The sequence below is a fragment of the Amblyomma americanum genome, chromosome 11, assembly GCF_052857255.1.
Source record: "Amblyomma americanum isolate KBUSLIRL-KWMA chromosome 11, ASM5285725v1, whole genome shotgun sequence".
Taxonomy (NCBI): domain Eukaryota; kingdom Metazoa; phylum Arthropoda; class Arachnida; order Ixodida; family Ixodidae; genus Amblyomma; species Amblyomma americanum.
Window position 1 is genome coordinate 59,076,681 of NC_135507.1, and position 25,185 is coordinate 59,101,865.

At 43.6% G+C, this 25,185-nt stretch overlaps 1 protein-coding gene across 1 annotated transcript; it reads left to right on the plus strand.

The window, feature by feature from the left end:
• Window positions 1-1,145: 1,145 nt before the first annotated feature.
• On the plus strand, window positions 1,146-21,717 carry LOC144109658 (uncharacterized). The gene is made up of 2 exons (XM_077642467.1): window positions 1,146-7,770; window positions 20,974-21,717. The coding sequence occupies exons 1-2, from the start codon at window positions 6,711-6,713 to the stop codon at window positions 21,348-21,350; spliced, it is 1,437 nt and encodes a 478-aa protein (XP_077498593.1). The 5' UTR covers window positions 1,146-6,710; the 3' UTR covers window positions 21,351-21,717.
• The last annotated feature ends 3,468 nt before the right edge of the window (window positions 21,718-25,185 follow it).

Genomic DNA, 25,185 nt, shown 5'->3' on the forward strand with positions numbered 1-25,185 from the left:
GACAATTGGCGAAGACCTGCGACTTCGACGACATTCTTGAGGCAGCTTTGCATGACATGTATGTCGATGGCATTCGAAGTATGGAATTGCGACAGAAGCTGTTGTTTTAAAGGTCGAAACTTACGCTGGATGAGGCAGTCTACATTCTGCGGGCGTATGAAGAGTCATGAGACGGCGTCCGACTGTATGAGGACGGTTATGAGGCTTCCCGTGTCCAGTGAGTGACGGAGGCAAAATGTCAACCGCTGAGGGGCGGTTCCTCGGGTTCCTCGTCAGGTCTGGTGCGCAGGTGCTACCGGTGCGGCTCAGCAGGACACCTGGCCAACTTGCAGGAATGTAAGGCGCGTGGGAAGCGTTGTGCAAGGTGCCACAAGATTAGGCATTTCCAAGTAGTATGTGAAGGCCGCGTAGAAGCAGAAGTGCGAGCTATTCGAGATGAAGACTACACGGAGGTGTTGGGCGTGCTGACAGTGATGCAGGCGAAACGGGGCACCTTGGTCACAGATGTGTGCGTCGAGGACGAACCAGTTCAGCTGCTGATAGACAATGGCTCAGCTCTGTCCATTTTACCACATCATGTATATCAAGAAAAGTTCGCCTGCCGATTTGATTTGGGTCCTGCTGTAGCGACGCTGCGGGACTTCTCTGGCAAAAGGATTCCGGTCATCGGTTGCTTTGTGGCCAAAACTAGGCATGGGAGTGTGTCGGCCAACCTTCGGTTCCACGTTGTTCCACAGGGCATGGCGTTATTGGGTTTGGACGCAGTGCAACAGCTACGGTTACGCATTGATGGAGCGTCGTTGGCATGTCTGTGGAAAACGGCGAGCACCAAGTCACTACCCCCCGAACTATGCGAGTTCTCTTTTCTTTTTGCCGGCAAATTAGGGTTGGCGAAAAACGTAGTCCATGAAGTGAAGCTGCGCGCCAATGTGAAGCCCGTAAGAGCGAAAGTTCAGCACCTGCCTTTGTCACTATGAGAGCAAGTTTCTAATGAGCTAGCAAGGTTGGAACAGGAAGGCATCATTGAGCGTGTGAATGCCTCGGAGTGGGTGTCGGCGGTTGTGAAAACAAAGAATGGACGGATCTGCCTGTGCGTAGATTTGCGGGAAGCAAACAAAGCAGTAGTGACTGATGGGTTTCCACTACCTCATACTGAAGAACTCCTGAATGAGCTGAATGGGGCAGCATGGTTTTCAAAATTGGACTTGGCATCCGCGTACTACCAATGGAGTTGGCTGAAGGCAGTCGAGAAATAACGTTCGTGACGCATGAAGGACTGTTCCTTTTCCGCAGAGTATGTTTTGACCTCTCCTCTGCCCCGGCTACATTTCAGTGGATGATGCAGATTTTGAAGGGCTATCATTGTTTTCGGCAGGACAAAGAGGGAACAGCTGGACCACTTGCGTGAGGTTTTGCGACGGATTGCTAAGGCTGGCCTGCAACTAAACAAGAAATGTGCGTTTGAGGTGCAAGAACTATCATTCTTGGGCCACCATGTCAGTGCTAAAGGGCTTAGGCCCCTGAAGTCGAAAGTTGACGCAATTCTTTGTGCACAGCCACCGACTGATGTGGTTGGTCTCCGTTCTTTTTTGGAACTTCTGGAGTATTATTCTCGTTTTATTCCACACTATGCAGAGGAAGTGGAGCCATTACGGCGCCTTCTTCGCAAGGGCCAGGATTTCTGTTGGGACTGGAGCGCCGAGGACAGTTTCTGCAAGGCCAAGGCGCTGCTGGCATCGTGCGGGGCCGTGGCCATGTTTGACAGGGCGCTACCTGTAAAGGTGACGGCTGATGCCTCGTCTTATGGGCTAGGGGCTGTGTTGCAACAAGTCGTTGATGGGGAGTCGCGCACAGTGGCATACAGTGGCATTTGCATCCATGACTTTGACATCACAAGAGCATAGGCATTCTACAGGAAAACGGGAAGCATTGGCATGCCTATGGGCTTGCGAGTACTGGTATGTATATTTGTGGGGCCGAAAGTTCATTCTAAGGACCGACCATCAGGCACTGGTGACTTTGCTATCCAGTAGTGGCACAGGACGGCGCCCGCTTCGAATAGAAAGGTGGTGTGCAAGGCTCATGCAGTACAGCTTTACTGTACAGTATACAAAGAGAGAAACCAATGTGGTGGCGGATGCACTGTCTCGGTTGCCTGTGCCGTCTGTGGAAGGTGAGCCCCTTTGGAGAAGGTAGTCTCTGTGCTGTCAAGTGTGGTTACGAAAAGTCAACTACAGGAAGCAACAGATAATGACCAAGTGTTGTAGGAGGTGATGCAGTACATCATGTCTGGGTGGCCAGAAAACAAGGAGCTCACAGGAAAGCTCTTACTGTTTGCACGCATTCGGGATGAACGTTCTGTTGCGGAGGGATTGCTGCTTCGGGCAGAGCGAATAGTGCCTCCAGTGGATCTCGTATCCAAGTTTGTTGCAGTTGCTTACAAATCTCATCAGGGCATTGTCAGGACAAAGCAGCGGCTGAGAGAGTTGTACTGGTGGCCTAGAATGAATGACGATGTGGAAAATGCCATCAGAAGCTGTGCAGTTTGTAAAGCGGCAGAAAAGTCTGCAAAAACTGACAGCCCCCCTGCAGCCAGTACCATGGCCACAGAAGCCATGGGATAAGATGGAAATAGATATTGTGGGCCCAATGGAACGAGCACCGCCCGACTGCAGGTTTGCAGTAACAGTCATGGATTATCACAGCAAGTGGCCTGAAGTTTTTTTGTTTCATCTATAACTGCACAGTCAGTAGTCAGTCTTGCAAAGCTTTCTGCACGGGAAGGGTACCCAGGGAATGTGGTTACAGACAATGGACGTCAATTTATCTCCACATATTTTCAGGAATTTTTGCAGGATAAGGGCATTGAGCATTATGTGACATCGTTGTATTACCTGCAGTGCAATGGCCAGGTCGAACGGTTCAATTGTGTTCTGAAGGGGTACATACAGACTGCGTCAGTGGAGCGCAGGCCATTGAAGGAAGCGATCCTGGAATACCAGAGCATCTACAGGGCTACGCCACATGCTACAACAGGGTTGTCTCCAGCGTTCTTGCTACACGGAAGGCGACCTCGAACTCGGTTGGATGTTGTTGGCCTCACAGGAGGAGGATTCTTCGATGAGCCAGTGGCGCACATGGCAGACTTGCGACAGTGGGTCAAGAACCAGCATCGAGTGAAAAGCTACACGGATGCAAAACGGGGTGCCATAGATTCCACCGTCAACACAGTGGACTTTGTGAAGATACGGAGGGATACTGGCATGAAAGGCGAGCAGAAGTTTTCCTTGCCATAGGAGGTGAAGAAGCGTATAGGTAGGAATTCATTTTTACTAGCAGACTGAAAAAAATGGAATGCGTCAAATTTGACGGTAGTTGCCCGGTGAGGTCAGCAAGATGCACCGATGTTAGTTGAGAAGGTGAAGGGGCATCATGGAAGAGCGGTTGATCTGGAGACGGATCTGTCCTACTTTGAGTCTTCTGCAGGTACTGGGAACACGACCTTGATGGCATCAGACACTACAACAGCGGCTGATGATTGTCGTGAGATGGTAACAGATGCAATGCAGGTTGAAACAAGGCATCAGGAAGCTACATCAATCGTTGGTACAGAATGTGAAATGCATAATGGGCAGCAGACAGAACATAGCCAACAGCAAGGAAACACTTTACGGAGGGAAAATGTGGCTGTGGAAGTGCCACGTAATCTCAGCGGCAAAGGACAGTGCCCGTGTGGTACCGGGACTATGTAACCTAAATTGCTTGTTGTGTCATTTTTTTTTGTGCTTGCCTGAAACAGTTTGGGACTTTTAGCTTGCATTTCTTTTTCTTGTCATTTCGGGGAGGAAAGATGTTGTGTATAGGGGGCGCTACTGTTAGTACGTATCTCGAGCACCATCTACATTCATCTGTATATATACATCGTTGGTTGGAATAAACAGGGGATTTGGTGGCACGCCTTGCGCCCATGTAACATCGCGTCTTTCTTCATTCTGGCATCGATACCTCAACTCCACCACAAAAGATTTTCTTGTTGAGAAGGCTAATCATACAATAAAAGAACAGTGCGGCATGCTGTGTAACAGTGGATGGGACGCTTGGAAGCGATGAATTATGACTGGTATGTTTGGATAACACTAAGCCTTCAGTGCAACTGGTCACATTTATGACCGCTGGACAGAATTTCTCTGTGAAGTAGTCTGTTGTTAAAGTGTTTAATTAAGAAAGCTAATCATTCGATTTTATTATGAGCTCAAAAGTTTTGATGCCTCTTAATTGTTCAACACAGTACAACAATAGATAGTTAATTTTATTTAATATAGGGATCGGTCAGTGTAGTAATGCGGCACCCTATAGGTAACATATCTATAAGTTTCACCCTACTACAGTGCACATAAATTGCATAGGCCTTCCCCAGAAGTGTTTCATCCCTATTAACAATTATTGTATTGCTTTAAGGCCTCAAAACTCAGTAATAAGTGATTATGCAGATGCCTTCATTTGATCATGTTATCTATGTTTTGTAGCCCATGCTGTTGAGTAGATGTGTAAAACTGTGCTTTGAGTATAAAAATTAATTGCCTCAACGCGTGCCATAAGGCTTCATGTTATACGTTCAAGCAGCTTTGAGGGGATGCTTGTCGCAGATATTGGATGATAGTTAAAGGAGCTTGGGCAGTTACTTTATTCTAAGATTGGTATTCTTTCTTTTTTCTTGCTTATGAGTCATGTAAGGCACGAAAGAACTGCGGTAAAATCGCTGCTTCCTCATTTTAATTCACGATAATGCTAAACCCAGCTTGCTTCAAGTGACGGAATGACAACGAATGCAGAAGCGGCGATTATATTGCAGTTTTGTCATGTCGCACGTGACCTATATGCATGCGTTGATATCACTGTAATTGTTCAGCTGTAGAAACTGAAGAAGCAGGATTGAACAATTCGATTATAAATTATTTACCGGTCATAGCGAAATATAAGTGGGGATTCATGCATGATAGTATCTTCTGCATTAGTGTAGAGAAGGAAACCTGCCATCAAAATTAGGTGTTTATACTTTAACAAAATGCTGTGGTTTGTAGCCTTGCAGTTCTTATTGTAATCAACTTTTTGCTCCATTTCATTTTGCAGGCATGGAAACGAATACTGGCGACCAATGAGTACACAAGCTGACCGAAGGACCATCTTCTAAAACCACTGCTTTCACCATTTGCAGGCAGAACTGCTTGATGTTCATGATGTAAAGTAGCATAGCCAGTGATCTCAGACTGTGGTATCGTTGCACAAAATCAGACGCATCAGACCCTGCCTTGTTAACGCCTGGAGCACTACCTCATTGTTTCAGCAACCAGCCATGGTGTCTCAGTGGTTAGGGTGCTCGACTGCTGACTCAAAAGACACGGGTTCAATCCCAGCTTCTGTGGTCGCATTTTGATGGAAGCAAAATGCTAGGAGGCCATGTAATGTATGATGTCAATACATGTTGAAGAACCCCAGTTTGTTAAAAGTACCTGGATCCCTCCACTAAGGCATCCCTCATAGCCTGAGTTGCTGTGCGATGTTAAACCATATAAACAAACCAACTGTCATTTCAACATTAACAATGGATATCGTGAAACTTTTCACAGGTGGAATTGTGCATGTTTGCTGAGAAAACCTTTGGATCCAGCGGACTACAGCACAAGTTACAGACACAAGCTAGAGTGCACACAGCATAAAAGCTGCAGTAGAAAAAGTGCATGTGTTTGTGTGGCTGTGCCTTTTATGCATCATGCACTGTCTTGCTTTTTGTGCTGTAGTCTTACCAGTTTAGCTCTTCAGTTTCCATTGTGGTTCTGTCACCCTTTTGAGCTTTTGTGTCTCATTATTTCATGGCTTATTGTTTTCTGTATGCTTCTGCGTACAACTTGATAATGTGAGCTCCACACAGCAATAGTAATACCTTTTGGCGTGCTTTCAGATGAAGTGGGGCGAATTTAATCACTACTGTTTTAGCTGATGTTTACAGGAGCTTCTATTGCTTGTACTTCTGATCCTATTTGCTGTTGGGAAATACTTATCTAATCTGGATCATTGTGACTTGCTATTAATGATTCATGTTTATCTTTTGTGCTGTTTCATATTGGTGACACTGCTGACAGAATTGGATTTTTCCTTGTGGTTTTTACCGTGAGCGTTTCTGTTCTGGATTTATTTCATCAGACCACCAGGCCTCATTATGCTAGATTTATTAGAGGAGTTTCGCCTTCATAACTTTTTACTTTGCTTTAATAGCCAGAAAGAAGACTCATTGCCGGTGTACTGTGTCACTGGTGAAAGCTCATAGACATTACGTTATTTGTGAAAAACGCTTGGGCAGGCTTGGAAGATCTCCTCCATGAACCCAGGCATTATACGAGCACATTGTCTAAGTTGCTGCCACTCTTTTAAGTTGGCTACAGAGTATGCTCACTGCTCTGAGTAATTGTTTGAAAGTTAAAATATTCTCCCTCCAGCTTCATGGCAATTATTAATTAGGAAGTTTTATTTAAACACTCTTTTTTGTTTTGATGGTCAACCCATTGACCTTGAAAAAAAATTAGTGTAATGTGTAATATTGCCAAATTAGTTATAACACGCATGGTCTCGTATTGACCTGAAAACACCCCGCCTTTCTTGGTGCAGGCCTGGTCACAGCTGATCCCAAGCTCGGAGTGCTGTCTGGGGAGAACATGAGTCAGCAGCTACACCAGTCCCCCCACTGCAATCGGAGCTTCACGAAGAAAAACAGCCAGGAGCAGCACCTTCTCACCCAATCGGATGACCGTCCCTCCAAGTGTAACCGTTACGCAAGCAGCTTTGCTCAAAAGGTCACCCTGATGGACCACCCACATACGAACACTGGTGGGCGTCCATACAAGTGTGACCACTGTGACAGCACCTTTACTCTCAAGAGCACTCTGAGGATCCACCTTCGTACCCACACGGGTGAACGTCCATACAAGTGTGACCACTGTGGCAGCAGCTTTGCTAATACTGGCACCCTGGTGCACCACTTTCGCACCCATACGGGTGAGCGTCCATACAATTGTGACCACTGTGACAGCAGCTTTTCTCGAAAGGGCCACCTGGAGGAACACCTTCGCACCCATACGGGTGAGCGTCCATACAAGTGTGACCACTGTGAGAGCAGCTTTACTCAAAGGTCCAAACTGAACAGACACCTTCACACCCACACAGGTGAGCGTCCATACAAGTGTGACCACTGTGAAAGCAGCTTTGCTCTCAAGAGCATCCTGATAGGCCACCTTCGTACCCACACGGGCGAGCGTCCATTCAGGTGTGACCACTGTGACAGCAGCTTTTCTCGAAAGGGCCACCTGGAGAAACACCTTCGCACCCATACTGGTGAGCGTCCATATAAATGTGACCACTGTAACAGCAGCTTTGCTCAAAAGTCCAGCCTGGTGCAACACCTTCGTACCCACACGGGTGAGCGTCCATACAACTGTGACCACTGTGGGAACAGCTTTGCTCAAAAGGATACATTGGTGGTACACCTTCGAACCCACACGGGTGAGAGACCATTCCAGTGCCAGCTCTGCCCCATGGCCTTTAAAAAGAGTACAGCCCTTGCTAGGCATGTGCGAGCCCATAAGAGTGAAAGACCTTATCAGTGTCAGTTCTGCACAATGACGTTTAAAGAAAAAGAGCATTTGAAACGCCATGAAAATAACAAACACACTTCAAAAACCACAGTTCCTCAAAGTTTTGATAGCTTTTCCCAGCATTAGAGGTTAAAACCATTTCTAGCGAACTTGTCTCACTTTTTAATTTGCCTTCTTGAGAAAAAATGGCAAGTTTACATGCCTTCAAAGTACATCCACACAGGGCAAACCTTAGGTTGCGTTCACTCCTCCATAAGAAACCTCAACATACCAAGCTGGTACTGTCATGAGTGAGACTGAAATCGTGCCATGTGCGGATATGATCATGTCGTCATTTTATTAGTTTCAGCGCATTGAATGATGCGCGTGAATTGTGGCTGCAGTGTTTGGCACTAGCTAGCAAATTGACTTACTTACGTCAAAGCAGTTCTGCGTTCTTTTGCGAATGTAATGCCACCAGAGAAGCATGCTGTTTCATTTTTCCATCCATGCTTGTGTGGTGGCTGTAATATTGGGACTCAAGAGCAAAGAAACCAAGCTTAGCTGCTGGATGATAAACATTGCTCGCTTTTGTTTGCAGGTTTCTAGAGTTTTTTCTTGATTTAAGTTTTAAAAAAATTGAGGCTTTATTGCACTAGACTCCTGTGCATTATCTGGTGTTGAATAATCTGCTATCGTTGCATGTGGTGTATTTTTATTACAATTTGCATTGTCAGCCTTGACAAACATGCTTTATAGATTTGGAGGCAAACAATCACCTCACTGTCTCAACAGCAGTTGTTTTCATTACATTTTACAGTGGCAGTTTTGGGGTATTTAAGGATTTCTATATCAAGCCACTGTATATATGCTTTCTTTACGGAAGCTGAAGTGAACGTAATTTTGTGACTATTTCTCAAGGCGCCATTGACATAAAAAGTTATTTCATTTGATAAACAACTTGTGGAGTTGCATTTGTTAAAAACCAGTGAGGTTCAAGAAACATCTACTCCATCTTTAGATTCAGCTATGTGTTGTGAGCATTAATACTTTGAAAACAGAGGCGCCAAGCAGAAAGAAGGTCTTACTTGACGTTTCTGCTCCCAGCACAGGGTCCTTGTTAACAGCGAAGATTCATTCTACTGTTTGACGTCTCTTTGTTTTTCAGATGAACCCCACGTGTAGCCAGTATTCCATTGCTCTCTCAGATTTGCGGTTCAATATTATCTTTTTTTTCATGATGTTGATTAGGTCACAAATGGTTTACTTGCTGCTTGGGAGTGGTTTATCAGTTGTAATTGTGTGCTGTAACAGTTTCCGGGATTTGTAATCAAATCAATAAAATTTTTCTCATCCATGCAAAGTACAAGGATATAGTGCCCACAAAAAGCTGAAGCTGTCGGCAGCTTTGCTCTCAACAGCACCTTGATGCACCATCTTCGTACCCACACGGGTGAGCATTCACACATGTGTGAGCACTGCAGCGAGGTGACTGCTTTTACACATGGTGGCAGCGCAAGCACAGCGCGGACAAGGCATAGACATATGCCGAAAAACAACTGGTCGCTCTATTTATAGTGTTTTTAAATTCATGGGCTGAAAGTAATGGCACTAGAATACAGAGATAAACTAAAAACAGATAAAAATCATTAATTCAGCCATTCTTAGATGGAGCACATATGTTGCAAAGAGCGACGGACCAAAGAACTAAAAGAAAACAACACCAGGCACTCCTGCGCTTATTGATGGGATATGAAGGCAAGCATTTCCTTTATGGATCCAGAACACTTCGGATTATTTGTGTGCGCACGTCTGCACGTTCGTCGTCTTTGTCTTCACAAGGAATATTTCAGTTTTCTAAAACAGAAATGTAGATTGGGCAGGTTGGTTCATAACTATTTGAGATGGCTGCACTGTGTGAACAGCAGAGCTTTTAAACCTGTTTTAATTATCTTTATATATATATATATATATATATATATATATATATATATATATATATATATATATATATATGGGGTTTAACATTCCAAAGCGACTCAGGCTATGAGGGATGCTATAGTGGAGGACTCCGGAAATTTCGACTGCCTGGGGTTCTGTGTACTAACATTTCACAGTGCACAGGCCTTTAGAATTTCGCCTCCACGAAATTTGACTATTTTGGCCGGAATCGAACCCGCGTTTTATGGGTCAGCAGCTGAGCGCCATAACCATTGAGCCACTACGGCGGCCATATATATACATATATAGTTATGAATACTATTATCCCAGCAGTTCTATAAAAATATCGGTCTCTTGTTTTCTCTCTTTTCTTTCATCTCCTCACAAATGAGAGGTGTTTATTGAAAATCCTCTTCACTTTCTTTTCCTGAGGAAAGTGAGTCTTTCTACCACAACCTCATGTGACATGCAAGGAACAAGCAATCACCTGATGGAGAATTCCAGTGAAATATCCCGTACACATTGCATGCAGAAGGTTAAAATCATACACCTCCATGGGGTGGCAGCAATATTTAGGTGGTGTTGCTAGTTTAGTTTGGCATCCACATGTTCTTGATGGTTGAAAAAGAGTAATATTGTAGTAATTAGAGACACCTGCATGAAAAGGATGTTATCTGATGGAATGGTACTCAGCTGTACATAAAAATCTATCGAGCAATAAATGCCGGCTTTACACTACTAAGCACAAATTTGTATGCCTATTCAATAACCAGTTAGGGGTGGTATAATATTGTAGAAAATAAATTAAGAAGCGCATAGGATTGGGCAAGTTGGTCAGACATGCTAAAGGGAAGAATGGCGCAGCATCAAGTAACGAGGACAGCAGAAGTGGACACGTGTGTGGGGCGTGTTGCCTTGTATAAATTGGGCGTAGTGGCAGCCAAACAATGTTTATAAAGTTGGCGTTTTTGTGTGTGTGTACTCTCTCATTGTCCTCATTACTTGATGCTACATCATTCTTCCCTTTAGCTTTCCAAAAATAGTCATGCAAAATTCATTGAGAGCATGCCAAAAAGAAAAGTGAAATCTCAATGAGATCTTGACCGCTGTTGAAGACCACATGGCTTCACAAATATAGCATGAAAGCTAAATCGTGAAAGCTATAGGTTAAAGGATACAATTGCCATAATTAATCAAGATAACATTTAATTAACTAGTGTCTCACAACATCGTCGATACAAGCATGCACTTTTTGCATGGAAGATATGTAAGCTGATTCCTAATAACTACATATAACCTAATACTCTGTGTTGCTGGACAGCAGTCGAGAGCTACAAATGTTCGTTTTGCTCTCAATTGACATCATATCCTTTGTGTTAATTTCTGCTCAATGTAGGAAGAACACAATATTCCAAACGGTCATGGCATCAGGCTTGGATTGCATGTTTCCAAATTGGTACAGCGCACGTAAAGTGCAAAATTGTAAAATCTTTGCCCCCCACATCCCCTGGATTTCCCCCGCCCAGCGTCTTCCTCCTCACTTTCCTATTGCTGACCTCTTCAAAGAGAATGGGGAGCAGGTTTTTCTGCCCACTCATTGGCTGCTGGGCACCAGAATGCCCCTTGACGTGGTCACCGTGTCACCGTGAGGTGCAAAAACTTGTTTTGTTTGCTTTTTAGTTTCACCGTATCGAGATTAGCCTGCATCATGCAGTGTCCGCTGGCACACGCCCACACTGCGTGATGTGGTGCTGCTGCGTATTTCAATGTTAAAGCTGGCTGGAAAAAAGATTAACTTATAATTTTGCATTCCTCGAGGGAAACTCGATGAGCTGCTTATGAAACAATGGCTGATCAACATAGCAAAGACAGACTTTGGGCCGACGAAAAGGGCTGTTTTGTGTGAAGTACTGTGTATCTCTTGATGTTTCAGCATGCTTTGCGGAGCATTTGCGAAATTTAAAAACCACGTTATTTTTGTCTTCTCAGTTTGTTTTGTTTGTGTAACCATGTTCAGAAAAGTTGATGTCCACTCTGGATTAGGCAGTATGGTGAGAATAGTAAACTCAGGTGAACTTGCAAATCAGCAGTAGCAAAGCTACAAACTTTGACCGTTTACGACTCTAATGTGCATCTAAATTCATTGTAATCATTGGGCACATCTCTTTTCTGGCTGCTGAGCTCTTATTTATGGAAGTAGGCTTTCTGCAGTTGAGAACAGTGAATCCAGGTGAACTCGCAATCAGTGGTAGCAAAGCTAAAAACTAATATTATTTGTGAATCTAATATATATTAAATTTATTTTAATCATTGGGTGCATCTTTATTTTGGCCTCTGAGCTCTTCTTTACAGAAATGGCCTTTCCTGTCAAATAGGCTTCAACCTATCTTTTTTCAAGCAAGGGGAATGGATTAAACAAACATTACCGGGACTAATATACGCGGGCGATATAGTGATAATGGCTGACAACAAGGAAGACCTGCAGAAGTTGTTTGACATATGCAGTACAGAGGGTGATAGATTAGGCTCCAAATATAGTAAGGAAAAATCTGCAGTCATGATATTTAATGAAGAGGGCGGCGAGCATAGAATACAGGAGTTCGTGCTAAAAGTAGTCAATGAGTACAAGTATCTTGGGGTGTGGATAAATAACAGTGCTGAGTATCTGACAGAGCATGAAAAATATGTAGTGAATAAAGCTAGTAGGAATGCAGCTGTCATGAAAAATAGGGCACTGTGGAATTACAATAGGTATGAGGTGGTAAGAGGGATCTGGAAGGGGTGATGGTCCCTAGCCTGACCTTCGGTAATGCTGTCCTGTGTATGAGGCCAGATGTTCAAGCAAGGCTAGAAATTAAACAACGGGGAGTAGGGAGGTTAGCTTTGGGAGCACATGGCAATACACCAAATCAGGGGGTACAGGGTGATATGGGATGGGCGTCATTCGAGAGCAGAGAGGCTAGCAGTAAGATAGCATTTGAGGAACGATTGAGAAAGATGGAGGAAAAGCAGCGGGCTAGGAAAGTTTTCAGATACCTGTATATAAAGAATGTTGACACGAAATGGAGAAAGCGAACTAGAAAATTGAGAAGCAAATATCTGGACAGCAGTAAGGGGGCAAATCAGCAATTATCGGTTAAGAAAAAGGTTAAAGAAACACAGAGAGCTCTGTGGAAAACTGGGATGCTGACGAAATCGGCACTGGGAACATACCGGACATTTAAACAGGAAATTGTCAAAGAAATTATCTATGATAATTGTAGGGGAAGCTCTTTGTTGTTTGAGACCAGGACTGAAGTTTTGCGGACTAAGACATATAGAGTCAGGTACCACGAGATAGACATGTTGTGCATTGCGTGCGGAGAGGAGGAGAAAACAGCTGAACACTTGATACTTTTCTGTAAAGGGCTTCACCCTACAGTGAAAAGCAGCGGGGCTGTTTTACCCAAGGCATTGGGGTTTAGGGATAGTGAAGGGAAAGTGGATTTTAAGAGGTTAGAAGCAACCAAGCGAAGGTTATACGATTGGTGGCTAAATGCAAGACAGGAGTAAAATTTCACAAGACATGGCTAGGTGGCTTGCGCCACCGCCCAATTTAAAGGGTTCAGCCGTATCCATCCATCCATGGATGAGGGTTGTTTTTTAGCGCTGCCTAGCGGCCAGTCTGCGCAATTTCATGGCGATTGAAATCGAGGTGACGCTTCAGGTATGTTTCAGGAGGAATTGCACTGGTAAGCTCTTTCTGCGGACAGAAAGAATTTCGAGCGTGAAGAAAAGAGGTTGGGGGGCGCTTAAAGGACAACTTAAACCACTTGCAAGGTTGACACAGAAAATGAAGCTGCATCGCTATGAGCATCAACACCTGCAACAAATTCGAGGGGCGAGGTGCGTGATCATAGCATGCAAAAACTCTCGCATTTACCAGTTTATGCTCGGCAATTTTTTTTTTTGTGCTTATACCGCGTGTTTGGCTTCGTACGGCTCAATGCATGTCAAGCCGCAGCATGTCGCTAATGAAATTGTGATTTGCCTTTGCGCGTGCTTGGCGGGTTCCTGACCTTTTCACCAATTGGAGCAAAGCTCTGCAAACGTCTAGCCACAGATGCAAATAATTTTGCCGCGGTCAAAGCTACCCGGGTAACCAGACTTAAGGCAGTTGACTTTGATGCAGGTCGTATTAGGTACATAATTCCAATCAAAATGGATAATTCATATCGCGTGCACCAGGGGACAAGTAAACGCAACAAGTGCTAAGGCACTGATTGCACTGGCGCCTGGCCGCTAAGAATTGAATGCATCTTTGTGTTCTTCTGTGACAGTCTTGCTGACACAGTCGTGAATGAGCTTTCCGTTGCTGCTTTCAGCTCTGGCGGGCGTGACTATCGATGCACCATTTACTTTGCTTATGCGGTCCCTTCTGCCTTTCATCGCACAGCTAGCGCAATGCTCCGACTGTCGCGCTGTTTGCTTTTGTGCGGTGGCCATAAAAAGCGTGGTACACATAGGGGGGGGGGGGGGGGGGGGGGTTATCTAGGTATCAAGGGTGCTTAGGCACGCATACATTTGGGGTTTTTTAGACTGGTTCTCCAGATGGGCTTTACTAAATTGTTAAACTTACCTGCTGTGTTGGATTCGGGATGTGTCACGTGGTGGGTTGGTGCGTTTAAAAGGAATGCTCGAAAGCGTTTTTCGATTAAAAGTTGGAAGTCTACGCTCTGTGTGTGTACGTGTTTTCCTGTCTTTGTCCCTGTTTCTTTCGCGCAGTTTAATCATGAACGAGAAGCACCAACTAGCCCGCCAGAAAACCCTTCGTGGTACGCATGCGCCGAGCAATTGTCGTAACTGTCATTGAAAGCACTGCTGTCTCTTCTGGGGCCCGATGGAGGCGATGCATTTGGCGGTACTAGTAGCCAGCTGATCGCGCCGAAAAGTTGAGAGCATAGCTTATTAACATTGCTGTTTCAGCGAAGAAACCACCGCACTCTGCTGTAATCGATTCATGCAATGATTAACGATTAAGTGTTTTAATAGCCAGGCCAGAACAAAACTTTGATACCTTTCCATTGATACCTTTCCATTATTTTTCCTTCTATGTGCCTTCGGGGCATCTCTGGTAATATTGTTAAATGCACGAGGCATATAAACGTTGTTGATTGAGGCCTTGGAATTTTCTTTTCATTTGGACTGCTTTGCTTTGTTTCATTTTGCAGGTATCCTAACTGATGGTGAAAAGACGAGGCCTGCGAATTGCCAGCATAATCTTAATGGACTCACTGGTTGATGCTTGTATCCTGTAAAACAGTGTATCCTTTGGTCTGACTATGTGTTGAGCATAGTCCAGTGTAGTAGTAGTAGTAATAGTATTTTATTTGGCCATATATTACAATATGCTCTCGAGTAGAGGTTACAGGAGGAAGACGAAGCATGCCTCCTGACGAGGCCTACACCCCGAATGATACATCTGGAACAACGGTGGCCGTATGAACAACAGAAAAACACTTTAACAACAATAAGCAAAATTTATCACAATTTTAACAGTGAACAATGATAAACAATGCAAAACATGCTGAACAACAATTAGCAGTAAACGAAAACACTTTCTTGATATGCACATTCGGGTAGAAAAGTAAACACACAAAAACTAAGTAAACAGAGTTAGTTGAATTTTATACAGGAGTAAAAAGAATCTAGGTATTTATTAAACAAAGATACGCTATGATTTTCTGCAAGAATCTCTACAAGAGACTGATTGTACATAAGGTTACAATATCGTTATCTATAGTTTGTTTTCCATAGTTTGTTCAAGGTCTTGCAGTGGATGGGGCAACTGCACGTAAACCATACGTAATGTTTCTTGAATTATAAGCATTTTGGAAAGAACTGAAATTATGTATGCTGAAATTATGCAAAACTGAAATTGTAGGGTTAAAAAAAATTGCAAACATGAAGTGTTTCGAAAAGTTTGTTTCGACAGCTGGGCTTGAAAATAATGAACGTAAAGCTCTTTTCTGAAGTGAAAACAATTTAAACGACTCGGTTTTGTTGCATTTACCCCATGCCAGGTACAAGGCCAAAATATAATGTTTTTTAACCTGTTGTAGGAGCAGACGCTTAATATGACAGATAATACAAACAGACCTGGCCATTTTCAGTCTAATGCAGTTTACATGATCTGTCCACCCCATATCACTGTGAAAATATACAGCTAGAAACCGCCAACTATGGTCTTGCTAGATGTTCAAGTCGGTACACGCTAATGTGATGTGATGATCTAATGGTTTGTTTTTTGGATGGCAGATCATACAATTTATTTTGTTAATGTTTTATTGAAGTTGGTTAAAAGAGAGTCAAACCGCTAACTCGTTAAGCCAGGCATTAGATTGTTCTTCAAGTACCTGAAGACTGGAGCCAGAAAAAAAGACATTAATATCGTCTGCATACAACACAATATTAGGAATTAATGTAATGTTGACAATGTCATTGATGCCTATAATAAATAAAAATGGCCCCAAAATTGAACCCTGAGGGACTCCGAGATTTATCGTACCAAAACTGGATTGAATTTTACACCATCAGTCTGAGTATACTGGATCCGTGCAGTTAGATAACTCTCCAAAAGTGCGCTTGCAACTCCACGGATCCCATAAGTCTCTTATTTATAAAGTAGTACTGGATGCTTCACAAAATTTAAGGCGTCGCACAAATCAAAGAAAAATTCCAACAGAAAGAAGCCTATTTTCAAAATTATTAATTATAGCTTTTTTAATATCAAACAGTGATGATTGGGTTGATTTACCAGCCTGAAAGCCATACTGTTGGGGCAGATTAGATGCTTAGCTTGTAAGAAGTTATTTATTGGCAAGAAAAGTACACACTAAGTTAATTTTGGAATCAAAGGCAATACCGATATAGGACAATTGTTCGGGTTATTTTTGTCGGCCCCTCAGAATAGCGCAGCAAAATGCACAACTTTTAATTTGCTGGGGAATACACTAAAAAGCAGCATTCTATTACAAATATGAGTAAAGATTGCAGTGATAAATTAAGAGCACCTTTTATGGAAAAAACAGCAACTTCATCATCTCCAGGTGAGCACGTGCTTCCAAAAGCGTTAATGATAGAAACATCTACTAAAATAGGGGACAAAAATATAAAATCATTATTGCAGCAACGCAAGTATGAGTATGCAGTCAGAGTTATGTGACAGCTAACAGAAGATTGGTATGCTCTGGCAGCTAAAAAGTGTTTGCTGAGTATATTAGCAAATCAGTCTCCGGCACAATTCACCCCACTGATTTTTAGCTCGGAAGGAAGACCATTTTTCCTATTCCCTATGATGGCGTTAATACCTTGACAAAGTAACTTAGGGTTGTGTAGCACAAAGACTTGTTAATATATAAATTTTTACTGAGAATTTTTAAATCAATGCATGCACCCTTTTTCATGTATCCTTATGCTGGAAACCATGATCAGCGAGCACGAGGGCGATTGCATGTCGGCAAAAGGGCTGTATCAAAAAATAAATATTAATCTTACCTGCCAGGCAGTAGTACGACATTTTTAGTATGTGGAGTAGCAATTTTTTCAGTTTCCACATCATAGATACACGTCAGAGAGTTACCTGATTTGAAGATTGGTGCTGTTTTAGCTTTTTTCTGGTTAGGCACAGTTTGTACCGTGTCAGAAAATTAGGAAAATATTAGGCAAAGTATTTGGCTTGATGGGGATACTGTGCTGCGTTGGAGTTGACACAAGTAAGGTTAACAGGTGTGAAAACAGAAGCGAAAGAGTGTCGGCTCAGTTGTTGGGATTAATAGGCTCACCATTGGGATCGATTTTTGCAGTTTGGCAAGGTCAAAATGAATTCATTAGATGACGCTGGAACTCTTTGTGGTAAGATTTGAAAGCAAGTCAGGAGACTGGAATTTGGTTTTTGCCTCAGTTTTTAGGCACTGTTTCATGTATAAGCGGTATCGTTCATGTTGCGGGGTTCCACACTTTCACTGCCACTGGCCATTTTTCGCTCTGTTTTTGTTTTTGCGGTAGTCCTCCCACTTATAACAGAACAACATGTGCAATTATTAAGAAAAGAAAATTTACTTACGCTTTAATGGTGTGCATTGTTAATAGCAATAATTGTTGTTTGTGAGTACACTGAGCAAGACACATAGTGCATCAAATAATACTTTTGCTTGATTTGCCTGCTTGTGTGAGGTTTTTGAAGAATCCACTGCACCAGAATTATATAAGGTTGCTGCTGCAGCCTTTTAATCAAATTCTAATATCCATATATATGCCAAGCAGTTTTTGGCTCCTGTTGATATACAATTATTTAGAACGGGTGCTCTAAAAAAGTCTAAAAACACAAAACGTAATATATATGTCTGTAATATACCATAACTTGAGATCTGTTACTCACTATCAGTCTTTGCAGTCTGACTTCTAAACAAAGTTGATGTCTCTGACTTGCAATTGTTTTTGCTTGCCAACAAATTGTTTCATCAAGTTGATCACTTAATTCGAGCCTCTTTAAAATGCAGTAAGAATTTGCAGAAAAATGCATTAATTATATGTGACATTCATCTTTGAATTAGGCACTTAAATTTATGTTAACAAGTCTGCTGGCAAGCCTGAGGTTAATTTGCTCTAAAATGGAGAATGCAAAGCTACAAAGAAGTGCTTTTGAAACCTTTAAAACTTACCTTGCTGTCTGTGATGGTGAGAGAAAAATGTGCACTTTTAATGCCAGCAGCAACAATAATTGCCAATTGCACAATGTAGTTTTCTTAAGAAGTGATATGATCTTGGTTTGGTGGTACTTCAGGGCATTAGAAGGCGTAAACATTTCCACATATTCAATGCAACAAATGTCTGCTTGTGGTAAAGGTACTTGCAGCACAATGTCTGGCAATGGTTTATGTATGAGCTTACAGAGGTATCAACAAGACTGTTTATTAGGCCTCGTGCCACATTGCCTGTCGCAGCTGCTTGCACAGGGCTTCCTCGGTCAGCTATGGACCTGAGCTACAGCAGTCCCAAATTTAAATCACTGTGTCGTTCCACTTTGTCGGCGAAAGAAGAACTGGCGTTGCCCGTCTCCACTTGTAGCAGCGGCACCTTTTTGCCATCGACTTCGCATCAGCGGGAGAAGAGGTGGATGAAGAGACAGGTTTGAATATACCTTCTCTTGGGTTCTTCTGAGTTTCCGTGTCTGATTATTTTATGGCTTATTGTTTTGTATATGCTTCTGCATACAGTTGCACGTTACAATATTTTTTAAAGACAGCTCTGCAAACCAGTAGTAATACCTTTTTGTTATGCTATCGGATGTTCTGGGGTGAATATTAATCTATACTGTTTTACCTGATGTCTACAGGAGCTTGTATTGAATGGACTTCAGTTTCATTTGCTGTTGGGAAATATTTATCTAGTCTGGTTCATTGTGGTTTGCTATTAATGGTTCCTGCTTATTTTTAGTGCTATGTATTACATTGGTGACACTGCTAACATAATTTGTTTTGTCCTTGTGGTTTCTACTGTGACTGCTTCCATTCTGATATTTAAGGCGAAAGCCTTACTAACCTCAATAGAAGAAAAGCCAGCGGCATGTATGTGTTAGTGCACTTGCGGATGGTACAGAAAATTCCAGCATTGGCAAGGAACTAAACATCTGAGCAATCGTTTGTTGCACAGCATTCTGGGTAGTGTTAAACAATTTCTCCTTGCATATAGCTTACGTGTTGTAGTCAAGCTGGAGGCTAGCCTACGAACAGGATTCGACCAGACGACGTATGCAGCTTCAATAATATGCCTTCGCAGACTTTACCTCTTACCTTAAGATGTTTCCACTGAGATGTGCGAGAGAGAGAATGCGCCATTCCCTTTTCTGAAAAACGTATCTTCTCATTGAAATTTTGACACAACCATTCATAGTACATTATTGCAGCAGTGTTACATGATTTCTCATTTCATATAGCTTGTGCGTCTTAGTCAGGTTGGAGGCTAGCTTGCGACAGGTATTCGAACCGAGTGTTGAAATGTTTCACTTGAACGTTAGTGGATTCGGCGTTTGTTGAATGACCGTTCTGAGCCTCGTCTTTTTTTCATTTCTCAGTGCGCAACCCGAGTTGCACTCAAACGCTCACAATGACGCACTAATGCTTTCGCCTTCACAGCGCGTAAGCAGCCTTAAGTGCGCTCTGAATTTTTATTTTTTCAGATCATGAGGCCTCATTATGCTAGACTAGCCGCCGCGGTGGCTGAGTGGTTACGGTGCTCGGCTGCTGGCCCGAAATACGCGGGTTGGATCCCAGCCGCGGCAGTCTAATTTCGATGGAGGCGAAATTCTAGAGGCTGTTGTACCGTGCGATGTCAGTGCAAGTTAAGAACCCCAGGTGGTCGAAATTTTGCGGAGCCCTTCACTATAGCATCTCTCATAGCCTGAGTCGCTTTGGTATGTTAAACACCGTAAACCAAACCGCAAAACATCATTATGCTAGACTGAGTAGAAAAGTTTTCTCTGTGTATTTGTTTTGTATTATTTTTCTGCCTTAGCATTCACAGCTGGTGTGTATGTTTTAGTTATTTATTCATTACAATTCAGTTTGATAATATATCACCCTACACCTATTTTTATTCAGGAAGCTGTTTTTTCCGAAGCTGTATGATGAAAGTTGCTTCCTGATGATTTCGGCATAATAGCTGAAGAGGTTGCTTTGTTGGTACAACAAGCTAACAAGGCAGCTGTCACGTGTGCATACTGTGAAATGATACCCGAAATGGTGCAGTATGCAGAAGCTTAATGTGTTAATCACTATATTATTTTTCGTTGTGATAGCTTAGCTCAGATGTATATATTGAGCATTTGGACACATTTAGCAGAAGGGAAGTAGTCGTTCAGGAGTTTTTCTCCAGCAGTTTGCTCAAGTTTTCCTGCAACATGCAGAGTAATTAACGTTCAAGCTTTAATAGACAAAAGGAATGCACTCATCAGCAGAGTACTATGCCTTAAGTCAAAGCCACAGTCACTGTTACTCATGAAAAATTCTTCGACAGACATGAAAGATCCCACCCATGGAGTTGGGGATCGTATGAGCACTTTTTTATAAGCAGGTATGGCTCTTAAGATGGCTACAGAGTATGCTCGTCGCTCTCAGTAATTCTTTGAAAGTTTTAACATCACCTCTCCAACTCTATGCAAATTTATAAATACTAGGAAATTTTGTTTTAAAGCTAAGTTTTTTGTTCGGTTTTTGAGGATCACCCTGTTAACCTTGAAATAAATTTTTTAGCCTCATTAATATGTGAGATTGTCTTCTTCATTTACAAGTTACTGGCCATACCACAAAATGAGCTGCAATGTGTGGTCATGCATTTCCTTTAAAATATCCTGCATTTTTTGGTGCAGGCCCTGTCATAACTGATCCCAAGCTCGGACGGCCGCCTGTGGCAAATACGAGCAAGCAGATGTACCAGTCGGCCCACTGCAGTCGGAGCTTCATGAAGAAAAGCCCCACAGAGCCGCATCTTCTCACTCAAACGGGTGGCCATCAGTTGCAGTGTGACCACTGTGGAAAGAGCTTTGCACGGAAATGTGACTTCATGAGACACATTCGTACCCATACTGGTGAGCGTCAACACAAGTGTAACCATTGCAGGAGCAGCTTTTCTCAGAAGCAAATCCTGGTGGCACACGTTCACCCCCACACTGGTGAGCGTCCGTACAAGTGCCAGCTTTGCCCCATGGCTTTTGCACCGAATGCAACCCTTGCAAGGCATGTGTGAGCCCGCAAGAAAGAAAAACCATATCAGTGCCAGTTCTGTACAAAGGCGTTCAAAGAAAAGCACCTTTTAGAATGCCATGAACACAATACACACTCTGAAAAACCGCACTTCTGGAAAGCTTTGTTGCCTTTTACTGGAATTAGACATGGGAGGCATTGCTAGCTAACAATATAATAGCCTCATTAGCTATAGGTATGCATATTTGCATGGCTTCGTGGTAAACTGGCACAAGGCAATATTTGAGATCCTTTATCTTATCCATAAGAAGTGTGATCATACTGAGCTGTATCTGTAATTGAATGGGACTGGCATGGTGTGTGCAAGTGAAATCTTTCATTGGAACATGGTATTTTTCAACAAGATTAAAGTTTGGGTGTATAATTTAGTAGCAGCTCGTTAATTCAAACTTCAAGGGACCAGTAAAAATGTTTGAATTGTTGAACCGCTTCGAAAAAGACTGACGCACACCACTTGTATCATAGCAAGTTTACTTGGTAAAAGATTGGGCAATAGTCGCCAGTTTCTTGGATTAAAACAGTGCAAAAATGATTATCAACTCCTTTTTGCACGTGCTTTGTTGGGGGCATCAAAGCACAATGTCTTCAAAATGGGAAGGGCCTCCCCGAGAGAGGTGTGCGGGCCACTCCACAGGATGCAGTTCAGGTTTAAATAGTCCTTTTTTGTCAACTGTTTGCCGTGCCGATCATTCCTAGATGCAGCCTCCTTTCGGTAGCCCATTCGAACTAACGAATGCGAGATTCATACTGTCTAAATTAGTGGGTTTCTGATACCACATACTTGCATAGGGATTGGTTTGGACCATGCCAGCAATTCAAAGTATTCAGAGTTTCAGATTAATGAGGGTTTAATTAACGAGCTCTTACGCTGTGCATTACTGACAATATTTCTTGGCCTTCCACCAGCAAAAGCATAAGCAGGTGAAAGAAAAGTCGTGTCCTACAGTGTGTTGTGTTCTCTTTTGTGTTTTATGCTACCATGAGTACATAATGCTTGCTGTCTTATTGGGAGACAAGGACAAGGAGACAAAGCCCAACCTCCAAATGATATACGTTTCTTGCTTTTACTGGTAGGTTTTAAGAGTGTTCTTATTGTTTAAATTTTAGAAAAAAGGAAGAAAACTTCGCCATACCAGTCTTGTGCGTTATCGTTCGTCAAAACCGTATTTACACGATTCTAAGTCGACTCGTATTTAAGTCGGCCCCCCATATCACATTTCAGAAAAAATAAAAACTTGGAGGTTGGTCATTGATAATAAAAAGCTTGGCCTTTGATAATAGAACGTGATAGCATTTTCCTGCGGTCGCCACTTATCGCCAGCCGCTATCCGCTGCTGTGCGCGGGTGTGCCCGTGGGCACATTGCAAAAATGAAAATTTATTATACTCCGTTTCATACATCAGGTGCAACGCTATGAAAGGTACGGTGATAGTCCAGACGGGAAAATAAAGAGAGGCCTGTTACTCCGCACTTGTTCTGTGCCCGAGTGGTCTAAGGCATGAGAAAGTTACAGCGTGATGTTAGCAGTAAGAGTCTATTTGATGAAGTTCATGACAAATGTGTCATGTAGTAAGGCTGCATACAAAGGGATCACTGTGTTTCGCTCGCCACAAGGAACGCGCTTCTTTTTTGGTCGCGGATGAAGGCAGTGCAAAGTGCGCTAGCTTTCACAGCATTGCACCTGGTGTATGAAATGGAGCATAGTCACTGGACTTCTCCTCCACACTTGCGCCGTCGTCTAACTAGCGCTTCCGTCGTGATCTTAAATTGCTTAGAGAAACCCTGCGCTTCGCAAACAGCCACATCAGGACAATGCATGGAACAGCTGAAATTTGTACCTCGCTTCAGCTGCCACACCTGTATCACCTGTTGCAAACGTCGAACTTCCGCCCCTCCGCAGTTGTTCGTTTCTTCGGCATAAAGAATGACAGCAATCTTGAATGTAGCCATGAACGAGCGCCGGTCGCTTACCGGACCCGGAGAACGAATGACGACTGAAGAAGCACTGCACTAAAAACTTCTGAAACGCGGCCGGCAGTAGTCAAATGCGTCAGGGCCAAAGAGAAAATATGCGTAAGCGGCGTCAGCTCTTCCGTAGGCTACCAACGCTCCCAAGCACGGCTGCCATTCCGAGTTGCAGTGCCGCCACGATTGGAACAGTGGTCCTTCCATTAACTATCGAAGCTCCCTTGAGCGCTGAGTGCGCAGTTAAAAGTTAAAAAAAACAAAACATGGAGGATGCTTGTTAAGGGTAGGACGCGGATGAGTTATTGGTCCGCTGCCGCTTGCCAGCACCCGCGATCTGGAACCACATGTGGGGAGTGGATGGGAGGTGGGTGCCGGTTTCCTGCTTATCAACTGCCGTCACAGGCCGCCGCGCGCGGGGCGGAGATCCCGGTTTTGCACGTTGACATAGCAGCTGCTCAAGGCCAGCACCAAGAGCGATGCGTCGGAGCCGCGCAGCAAAAATGCAACCATGCCATAGCATGCCAGATATATTGTTTATCTCGCCTTTATTTATGGTGTTATGCTTTGGTTTCGATAGTAAATCAACGCGCCAACCTTGGATTTTGAAATTTTGAAAAAATAGGTCGACTTAGAATCCTGCACATACGATAGACTTCTCCTGAAAGTGGTCATAATTTTGCAACATTGATGGATTCAGAAAGCTTAACGCCTTTATTCTAGTTTCCACATCGAAAGAAGCCTGTGAGTCCATTGACCCCCGGAAACCCCGCTGCCTTTAGAGACACTCTAGCGGGCGGCGGATGCGGTCGGTGGTTTCGTCCACGCCGTCGTCTGCTACGGTACCTGGTTTGCTTTCATTCGCTTATCATGCCGTTTGAAAACTTTTTATGTAGAGCTGTCTAGGCTGTCCAGTTTGAACGACTGCATCAGTGAGCAAATAGAGTGCTCGCTATATTTGGCTTTGGAATGACATTGTACACTTTGTCATGCCATCTTCAAAGCACTTGCCAACTGTAAACGAATGGCTGCCACCACGAGTAGACTGCGAAACGGAAGAAATTGTTCTGAAGTTTTGTTACGCGTGTGTCGCACTCACCGCCGGCGCTCGCAGCCGAAGGTGACACCCCCCCCATATCGCGGTGCTTTAAATATACATCGCCTTTGAAATGGCGTTCCAGACTCTCACACTCTTTTCTAAGGTGCGCTCGGCTTTTCTTTACAAAGGGGCGACATCTTCAGTGCACTGTGAACTGTTAAAACTGGTTAGAAAATTTTTCCTGACATTTATTTCTATAGGGCGCTGTTATGATCCGGATGCACTCCAGCTTAAGTGGATTAAGGTGCGAACTCCCTCGACCGGGGTGACCATGGTGACGGCGGCAGCGTCAAGTGGCCAGTCTGCCCTGGGGTTGCCGAGCAGAGCGATGCTGTTGAAACGTCGTGCTGGGGATGTTAATTGAAAGGCTGTTGCGACCTCGACATAGGTCCCATGTTTCGGACAACAGGCGGGGGAGTACAAGGATGTTCATTCACCTGCTGGGAATCAGCGTTCCATTCCTTTCCAACGGAGGCATCGACCGGACCGGATTAGTGACGTCGACACGACAGTATTCGAGGATTTCCCTTTCCATCGACCGAGCTGTGAGAAAGTAGTATCAGCATCGCCTCCTGCCATGGGCGTTACCACATTGGGCATCTTCGTTTATCTGCCTGTGGCTGCCTGCTGGCTGACTTTGGGTTGCAAGGACACGGAGCCAGGCGCTCGATTTCCTCCGACTGCCCCGCGCACTTCCGCTGGCTGCCCAGAACATGTTCGTTTTTTTTTTTTATTTTGACAGTGTACCTACTGG

Bases quoted from the DNA above. Each gene is read 5' to 3' on its own strand.
- LOC144109658 (XM_077642467.1), top strand. From the start codon at position 6,711: ATGAGTCAGCAGCTACACCAGTCCCCCCACTGCAATCGGAGCTTCACG. The intron at 7,771-20,973 runs AGAGGTTAAAAC...TTTTTGGTGCAG, and splicing joins TGATAGCTTTTCCCAGCATT to GCCCTGTCATAACTGATCCC.